Source organism: Ipomoea nil, unplaced genomic scaffold (genome assembly GCF_001879475.1).
Source record: "Ipomoea nil cultivar Tokyo-kokei standard unplaced genomic scaffold, Asagao_1.1 scaffold2792, whole genome shotgun sequence".
Taxonomy (NCBI): Eukaryota; Viridiplantae; Streptophyta; class Magnoliopsida; order Solanales; family Convolvulaceae; genus Ipomoea; species Ipomoea nil.
Window position 1 is genome coordinate 1,451,505 of NW_017619220.1, and position 10,496 is coordinate 1,462,000.

At 34.3% G+C, this 10,496-nt stretch overlaps 1 protein-coding gene across 1 annotated transcript; it reads left to right on the plus strand.

Annotated features, from left to right (window-relative positions):
• Positions 1-234: 234 nt before the first annotated feature.
• On the plus strand, positions 235-1,386 carry LOC109157774. The gene has a single exon (XM_019305614.1). It carries the CDS (start codon positions 235-237, stop codon positions 1,384-1,386), a length of 1,152 nt encoding a protein of 383 aa, XP_019161159.1.
• Positions 1,387-10,496: the final 9,110 nt, after the last annotated feature.

A 10,496-nucleotide genomic window follows, 5' to 3' on the forward strand; every position in this document is an offset into this window, starting at 1 on the left:
ACAAGAAGCGAGCAGAAGCAAGAAGGCAGTGGACCTCAAAGTCAAATAGTCAAGGGTCATTTTAGACTTTTCATCCCTTTCAGGCAGTTATAACTGCCATCTTCTTCTCTTTCAGTATATATATACGTTTGCTTTCTGCTTCTCCAAGACACAACATGAATAAAGCTTCTTTCCTTCTACTTGCTCTAACATGAGATATACCATTCCATTCATTGAGAATCTGACATTCTCAACATGGTATCAGAGCTTCGCCGGAGCTATGCCGCAGTCGTGACGACGGAAAGCCAAAACGGTGAAGGAACTTCAACTGGACAGCAAGCAGGAGCTGCTTCAAATCAGAATCCAATGAACCAGAGTGCGATGCAGCGCTCAGACGAAGTTGACGAACCTATGTACCTGCATTTTTCAGAGAATCCGAATCTGGCTCTTGTCTCACCTCCGCTGACTGAGATCAATTATGCCTCGTGGAGTAGGGCAATGAAAATTGCGCTTGAAGTCAAAAACAAATTTGGATTCGTTGATGGAACAATCGTGAAGCCTGGAGTCGACGATCCTAGATATCCTGTCTGGAAGAGGTGTAATAATATAGTCTGCTCATGGATCTTCAAGTCATTGAGTTCCACAATAGCAGAAAGAGTGTTGTACTTTGAGATTGCAGCAGATATCTGGAATGTTCTTCAAAAGAGGTATTCACAGGTCGATCCTCATCGAATTGCTGAGATTCAGAACGAAATTTACAAGTGCACACAAGGTAATCTATCTATTAATGAATATTTCACTAAGAGTAATGCTTTGTGGGTGCAATTGAAAGCTATGAGGCCTGTTCCTGCATGTGAGTGTGTGCCTAGGTGTTCTTGTACATTGATGAGTAAGATTCAAAAGGAAAAGGAGGAAGATCAGATCATCAGGTTCTTAGAGGGCCTGAATGAAGAATATGAAAACATCAAGGCAGGAATCCTTGTTATGGATCCTATGCCAATCATGGAGAAGGTCCTTAACATGGCCTTGAAAATGGAAAGGAAGCTTAAGAGCTCTATTAACTTGAAATCTATTGATCTTACTCAAGCAAATGCCATTCAGAATGTTGTGATCCCCAGTACAGATGAACATTCAGTTGTGGCTGCTGGAATTTCAAACAATAAGAAGAAATTTAATGGCAACTCAGGGAAGAATATACCTAATTGTACCTTCTGTGGAAGGACTGGACACACAGTTGATAAATGTTACAAGAAGCATGGTTTTCCCCCTGGTTGGGTTGCAGGTTATAAGACAAAAAATAAACAGACTCAAGATGCACAACAGTTTAATCCCTCTGTTAGTCAAGTCAGTGATACAGGCCTGTCTGCTGAACAATTCCAGAAGCTACTGACCTTGTTGCAAGGTTAGAACCAAGGAAACCAATCTCAAACCAATGCAGTTGTGACAGTTACAAACAATGGAATGAGATCTGATTTCAGAAGTCCTGTGGAAAATCACAATGAAGGCAGGTTTATCCCTAACTCCTTTGCCAATGCTGTTCTAAATTCATCTAGTGTTTGGATTTTAGATTCAGGTGCTACAGATCATATTACCTGCTCTTTGGAATTTTTTGAATCTTGTCATGCTATTCATGGGATTTCTGTTAAACTACCTAATGGGGACACAGTCAGTGTTACTCATATAGGACATATCAGATTGGACATGGGGATAGTTTTGCAGAATGTGTTGTGCATTCCATCTTTCACTTTCAACATTATATCTGCAAGTAAATTAACTAGACAATCAAACTGTGAGATAGTCATGAGAACTGACTCTTGTACTATTCAGGGGCATCTTGGAATAGTGGATGGTTTTGCTAAGGAAGAGGATGTGTTGTATCTGATTGCTAAGCCTCCTGTTAAGAAAAGAAACATCAACAACACTTCTGATATTCTTTGTAACAGTCTTTCTGTTCAGTTGTGGCACAATAGACTAGGGCATTATCCTGTGAATAAAATGAAAATGTTGAAAGAAATAAAACTTGCCTTCCCTCATAAGTCTATTGATTTTGTATGTGATACATGTCATTTTGCCAAACACAAGAAAAACAGTTTTCCCCTCAGTATTACCAGATCTGCAAAAGCTTTTGATTTAATACATATGGATGTTTGGGGTCCCTTTTCTGTGCCTTCTTTGAAAGGAGAACATTACTTTCTCACCATTGTGGATGATTTTAGTAGGTTTACATGGTTACACCTCATGAATCATAAATCAGAAGTGAAAGGCATATTTCAGAACTTCTATAACCATGTTTATACTCAGTTCTCAATCAAGATTAAAGCAGTAAGAACAGACAATGGGAATGAGTTTATGATGAGTACTACTTCAATGAGAAAGGGATTGTACACCAAAAATCTTGTGTGTATACACCCCAACAGAATGGGGTTGCAGAAAGAAAGCATCAGCACATTATGAACATTGCTAGGGCCCTCAAGTTTCAGTCAGGGTTGTCAGATAGTTTCTGGGGTCACTGTGTACTACATTCATCATATCTGATTAACAGGCTACCAACTGAAGTCCTAAATGGTTCAACTCCTTTTGAAATGCTTCTTGGGAGGAATGTTGATTATAGTCAGTTCAAATCTTTTGGTTGTCTGTGTTTTGCCTCAACTATCTCACAAGGGAGAAATAAGATGCAGCAAAGAGCTAGGAAATGCATATTTTTAGGCTTTCCTGCTGCTGTAAAGGGATATATATTGTATGATGTTGTTAACCAAGTTGTTTTTGTCTCAAGGGATGTAAAATTTTATGAAGAAGTCTTTCCTTTCAAGAATGGATACTCAGGGACTGAATGTGGAACCAACTCAGAAATTTTCAATCCTCCACTGCCAACTTATTCCAGTTAATGCTGACACAGAAGTTCCTCCAACAAAAACAACAAGGAGACATGTTGATGAAGAAGATTATATTCATTTTGGTGGACAGCCTGTGAATCACCAACAAATTGCTGAAGAAGACTCAGAGAACTATTCACCATCTGTCAATGATCAACAGCCAGTTTCTGTTAATAATCCACCTATCCAACTTGAGAATCTGTTGCATGATGAATGTGATGAGCAACAACTGACTAGAAGGTCAACTAGATCAAGAAATATACCACTCAAGCTACATGATTACCTGTGTCATTCTGCCATGACAGACGATATTATCAGAACCTCACCACATGCCATCAAGAAATTTGTTTCATGTGATCACTTATCTCCCAATCATAGAATTTGTGCATCTTCTATCCTTTCTGTGCATGAGCCACAATCCTATAAAGAGGTTGTCCAACATGAGGAATGGAGGATTGCTATGCAAACTGAAATAGAAGCATTGATTCACAACAAGACCTGGATTCTGACAGATCTACCAGCAGGAAAGTTACCAATTGGTTGTAAGTGGGTTTACAAGGTAAAACACAAAGCAGATGGCAGTGTGGAAAGGTATAAAGCAAGGCTGGTTGCCAAAGGATACACTCAACAATTGGGGGTGGACTACATTGAGACATTTTCTCCTGTTGCTAGGATGACAACCATCAAAACTTTCTTAGCAGTGGCTATTGCAAAGGGTTGGGATATACAGCAACTTGATATAAACAATGCTTTTTTGCATGGAGACTTAGATGAAGAAGTTTATATGGTTCCTCCCCCTGGTTTCCATACTGACAAACCTAATCAAGTTTGTAGGTTGATGAGATCTTTATATGGTTTGAAGCAGGCAAGTAGACAGTGGAATGCCAAATTAACCAAGGCTCTGCAAACTTATGGTTTTCAGCAGTCATCATCAGATCCATCCCTTTTCACTAAGCAGACAAGTGACTCTTTTATTGCCTTACTTGTATATGTAGATGACATATTAGTTGCAGGTCCTAATCCCACTCAGATCAGTGAATTAAAGCAAATGTTGGACAAGTCCTTTAAGATCAAGGATCTTGGCCATCTAAACTATTTTTTAGGCATTGAGGCTTTCAGAACTCCAAAGGGTCTCAATATCTGTCAAAGAAAATACACTCTAGAGATATTGGAGGAAAATGGTTTCTTACAAGCTAAACCTGCCAAGACTCCTTTCCCCACAGGGCAGAAGCTAAACAATATGGATGGCAGTCTCATTAAACAACCAGAAGTCTTCAGAAGATTGGTTGGCAAACTGCTATATTTAACTAATACCAGGCCTGATATCACCTTTGCTGTCCAACAACTGAGTCAATTTGTGGACAAGCCAAGAGATATCCACCTAGCTGCAGCTCACAGGGTTCTAAGGTACCTCAAGTCATCACCTGGAAAAGGTCTTTTTTACTCCTCCAATTCTCACCTTAAACTGCAGGGGTTTTCAGACTCAGATTGGGCTACTTGCATTGAAAGCAGAAAATCCATTACAGGTTACTGCATCTACCTTGAGAACTCCCTAATTTCTTGGAAAACTAAGAAACAAGCCACTGTTTCTAGATCATCTTCTGAGGCAGAATATAGGGCATTGGCATCAACAACTTGTGAAATACAATGGCTCCTTTATTTGTTGGCAGATTTGAAAGTGAAAGTTCACAATCATGTTGCCTTATTTTGTGACAATAACTCTGCTATTGCTATAGGTGAAAACCATGTTTTCCATGAACGTACTAAGCACATTGACATAGATTGTCATGTGGTAAGACAGAAGGTGCAAGAAGGTGTGATAAAGCTGTTAGCAATTCCATCTCATAGTCAGACAGCAGATGGCTTCACTAAAGCTCTTTCCAAGCCTTTGTTTGATGTGTTTCATGCTAAGCTGGCCCTTCAGGATCTTCATGCTCCACCTTACGGGGGGGTGTTGAAGTAAGGGAAGAAGCCATCATCAGCTTATTGAGCTTGGATCATCAGCACAAGAAGTGAGCAGAAGCAAGAAGGCAGTGGACCTCAAAGTCAAATAGTCAAGGGTCATTTTAGACTTTTCATCCCTTTCAGGCAGTTATATATATATACGTTTGCTTTCTGCTTCTCCAAGACACAACATGAATAAAGCTTCTTTCCTTCTACTTGCTCTAACATGAGATATACCATTCCATTCATTGAGAATCTGACATTCTCAACAATATTACACAATATGTTGTTGCAGGAGGAGAAAGTACTACATTCTCACCAAACCCTAATTTAAGAAGCACGGTGAAATACTGCCTACTGTCAAACTTACCCTGATTAACTGATTCACAAGTGCAAACGCTTCACATGTGCTTTTTTTTTTTTTTTGTTAAGATGAATTTTATAATAATTTTTTTTATATACAATGTTGCCTAAAAAAACATTTATCTGTAAGTGAAAAAAAAAAAAGAAAAAAAAAAACAAGTTGAGCAGTTAATAAACTCGCAAAAATGATCTATGAATAAATTTATTAAAATAGTAAGATCTTCTTATCAACAATCTAATTAAAATTTAGAAAGAGCAACCGTAGATAATCTTGAACAATCTAATGAAAATTTAGGAAGACCAACCATAGATAATCTTGAACAATCTAATGAAAATTTAGAAATACCAACTGTAGATAATCTTGAACAATCTATTGAAAATTGAGAAAGACCAACCGTAGATAATCTTGAACAATCTAATGAAAAAATTACTCCTTATTTTGATATTTATGACCCTAGAAATTGCTCTAATCTTGATAATAAATCAAAAAGATATTTTAGTTGAAAAGGGGCCTATATAAGAGATTTAAATATTGTGTTTCCTTTAGATAATAACTCTAGGCATTTTTCATATGCTTATTATACTAGAAAGTTGAGTAATGGAGAAACTAGTGATAAAAAATGGTTAGTTTACTCAAAACATGTGGATAAAGTATATTGTTTTTGTTGTAAGTTGTTTAAATCTAATAACAATACAAGTGCTTTAGCAAATGATGGATTTAGAGATTGGAAGCATCTTAGTGAGAGACTCAAAAATCATGAGAATAGTATTGAACATATGACTAACATGACAAATTGGAATGAACTAAAAATAAGATTAAATAATAATCAAACTATTGATAAAGATTTACACCATGAAATTTCAAAAAGAAAAAGAACGTTGGAGACAAGTTTTACTGCGCATAGTTTCTGTTGTAAAATGTCTTTCAAAACATAATTCGGCTTTTCGAGGATCCAATGAAAAAAATTTACTATGATAATAATGGTAATTATTTGGGATTGATTGAGATGATTACAGAATTTGATTTGATAATGCAAGATCATATTAGACGTATTCAAAATCATGAAATTTATCATCATTATCTTGGTCACAAAATTTAAAATGAGTTAGTTTCTATTTTGGCCCAATGTGTTAAAAGTTTTATTATAAATATTATTAAAGAGACTAAATATTTTTCTATAATTTTTTATTGTACCCCAGATGTGAGTCATCAAGAACAAACGAGTTTAGTAGTATGATGTGTTAATATGTCTAGTAATAAAATAAAAATAGAAGAGTACTTTTTTGAGTTTTTAAAAGTGGATAATACATCTGATTTAGGACATTTTAATGAATTGTTAGATGCAATTAAAGCTCTAGGTCTTAATATTGATGATGTGAGAGGTCAAGGTTATGATAATGGTTCTAATATGAAAGGAAAGCACCAAGGTGTTCAAAAACGATTACTTGAAATAAATCCGAGAGCATTGTGTATGCCAGGCCATGTGCTTGTCATAGTCTTAATCTTACTGTTAGTGATATGGCACATTCTTGTATTAAAGTAGTTTCATTTTTTGGAGTTATGCAACGCATATATGTTTTATTTTCAAGTTCTCCTAAAAGATGGAAAATTTTACTTGATAATGTTTCAAACCTAACTGTAAAATAATTGTGCAATACAAGATAGGGGAGTCGAATATAGAGTGTTAAAGCTATTAGATTTCAAGCTCCTCAAATAAGGTTAGCTTTGTTAGAATTATCTAAATCTTGTGATGATGCCAAGTCAAAGAGTGAAGCGGATATAGCTTGGTTAGTGCACTTGAGAGTTTTGAATTTTTACTTGGAATTGTTATTTGGTATGAAATTTTATTTGCTATTAACATGGTAAGTAAAATGTTGCAATCAAAATCTATGTGCATTGAAACTACTAAAAATCAAATTAAAGGTGTAATAGATTTTTTTGAGAAGTATAGAAATGAAAGGTTTGTTTCTAGTATAGATATTGCCAAAGGTATTGCATGTGAGATGAACATAGATCCTACATTTCCAATTAAACGTCGTATTATTAGAAAAAAACAATTTGACAAAAATGATCATGAAGAAAAAATGCAATCACCTGAGGAATCCTTTAGAGTTAATTATTTTCTAATTGTTGTAGTCTTGTGGATATGACAATTGCTTCATTGAATACTAGATTTGAGTAATTAAAGACATTTGAAAATATTTTTGGATTCTTGTATGATTCAAAACATTGAAGTCATTAGATAATAATGAATTAATCGAATGTTGTAATAATTTTGCAATTACTTTTTCTCATAACAATGTGTCGGATGTTGATTCAAATGATCTTTTTTTCTGAATTAAAAGTGCTACAGATGACTTTGTCAGAAAAGTTGATGTCAGCAATCGAGATTCTTGACTTTGTTAAAGTTGCAGATTGCTATCCAACGGTTTCTATTGCTTATCAGATTCTATTGACTATACCCGTGACTGTAGCTTTTGCAGAAATGGGTTTCTCAAAATTAAAATTATTGAAAACATACCTAAGATCTTCAATGTCATCACAAGAAAGATTAAATGGATTGGCAATATTGTGTATTGAGAATGATATCTTAGACAATATTAGTCTTGAAGAGGTCATTGATGACTTTGCATGTAGGAAAGCTCATAGAAGTTTTTTGTCATAATTAATTTTGTATAGTATTGTATTTGTAAAATGTTGAAAATTTTTAAATTTTATTTCAATTTAGTTTACAATAGTATTTTTGTACTCGTATATAACATTTAAAATTTAGTTATAAAAATTTATATTAACTTCTAAATATCGTATTGGTGCCATTTTTTTCACTTGTCCCGAGCCTATAGTTGGACCCGCCCTGGTGCCCCCCCCCCCCCCCCCCCCCTAAATTTCTTATTTTCTAGGCTTTTCACAATATCAATTCTTATCTTTTTCAAGGACTAACCTAGTCATTTTTTCATATATCTTTGAAGCTTTGAATCTTTTGATGAATTACTGATTTTGTATATTTTCATTTCTCTTCAAGCAACATTCTTTGAATAACTGCATTAATAGCGGCTTTGGTCTTCCAAGTCAAAGAAGATGGTGATTACGTAAACAAAGAATTACATATATAAGATAGATATTAATTTGAAACAAGGAATTAATTAAGATTAGATAAAGCATAATGTGATTATGTATATATCATGAGTAGACACAATATTAAAAAGAAGATATTACTATGCTACTCGTTTTTAGTAGATTTGTAATTTAATAATGTATGTTGATAAATGAATATTAATATATTTAATTACTCACTCTTAAATCGTAATTGTCCCCCCGCATATCTCATCCTGGCTCCGGCCCTGATCGAAATATATACTAATATCACATTTTCCTTATAGATTAGGCTGCAAAGTAACATAATTTATTAGGGTTTGACATTTCCTTTCTTTTTGTCAGATACACCATACGCACGCATATGTTTATTTATTGAGATAGAGAACAAACTAAAAGAAATAATGAAAATAAATTTAAAAGATGATTTGGGAGAATGTGCAATGGTAAAAACAGAAAAAAATATTAACATTACAACCAAGAATCATGAAGCAAAGGCAACCATTACCATCTATTACATTTTTTATTTGTTATAAGTAATAAAAAACAAACAAAAAAGTGACATTAATGGATAAAATATGGGGAGCATCTCAATAGGGGTTTGTTTTTGGATTTTGGTACAGTAAAAACTTAATGGATTGATTTTTATCTAATGTGAAGCATGATTTTTTGTGCTAGGGTCGTCTAGCAAAAAAATAATTTTTGTCAATTGTTTTTTAAAAAAGAAAAAAATAGTTAGATGCGGTTGCGTCTCACTAACTAACCAGCGGGCGTGTGTGTTACACGCGCCCGCTGGGGCGTTTTCAGAGTCGGCGGCCAATCTGAGAATCCGTCTGTTTTATTTATTTATTTTTTTTTATATTTCAAAGATTTGGCCGTTGCACATGAAACGGCCAGTTTTTGTTGTTGTTTTTTTTTTTAAATTTAATTTAACATACCCGGTTATTAAATTTATTTTTTATTTTTATTTATTGAATTTATAATTATTAATTAAATTAAATTTTTATAATTATCAATAATATTATTATTAAATTTATAATTATCAATAACATTTGATTAATTTTGTAATTATAATTACAATTATAATTTTTAGAATGATAATAAATAATTAATTAATTAAAATATAGGATAGTAAAATGGTGAGTCCACAAACAAAAAATGAGAAAAAATCTCAAACTAATGTAGAGAAAGGTGTTTTCAAACAAAAAAAAAAAAAAAAAAATGTAGAGAAAGGTTTTTGTGATTGAGTAAGATAGTGGATGTTGGAGCCCACAAAAAAATTGGAGGAAAAACCCCAACTATTGAGGATGCCCTAGAACTAGAAGAAAATAGTAGAGCATCCCCAATAGGGGATTGTATTTGATTTTTGGAACAGTAAAATCTTGAGTGCATGGTTTTTCGCTAATGTGTGGAGGGGTAGTTTTTTGGGGTTGGGTTGTCTTGCAAATTGAGATATTTGTCAAATTATTAAAAAAAAAAAAAATTAAAGCAGTGAAACGCACCATGACCAACCAGCGGGCACGTGGCGCTAGGGGAATTTCAGAGTGGCCGCCACTTGAATTCTTTTACTTGTGTTATTTATTTATTTATTTAGCTTTTGTGGTCATTGCTAGCACAGCAACGGTCACAAAGTTTAATTTATTTTTTATTATAAAACTATTTTTATTTAACTTTGTTTATTAATTTTTTTAATTTATATAATATAAATGTTGTGGGCTCCGACTAAGAAAGAGATATGGTTGGGCAATGGAAGCAAAGGAAGGTGGTGGTGTGAAGTCTCGCCACTTCAAGGATGGAGATAAGAGTTGACGCTACATAGGAGGTAAATTCCAAGATAAGTCAAAATACTCCTCGAGAACTTAAGGAAAGAAATTGCCAAAGCAATATTCTTGAAAATATTCTTGAATTTACTACTGTCAAAGTTGTCTGTCAAACAAAAAGGTAGAACTAATTCCATACTCACTTGGCAATTATAATGTGTAAGCATTGTTATTGAGCCTAGTAAGCACACGAAATGGTTCATCACCACGGGGTAACAACTTAGATTTCCTTCGCGAAGGAAACCGTTCTTTCCACATATGGACCCATACGAAGTCCCCGAGATTGAAAATCACCTCCTTCCTGCCCTTGTTCACATACTTGGCCACCTGCTCATTTTTCTTAGCAATTTGTTTGTGCACTTTTTCATGCATTTTCTTTACCATGCCAGCTTTATTAGCTCCATCTAAATTGTGGTACTCGTT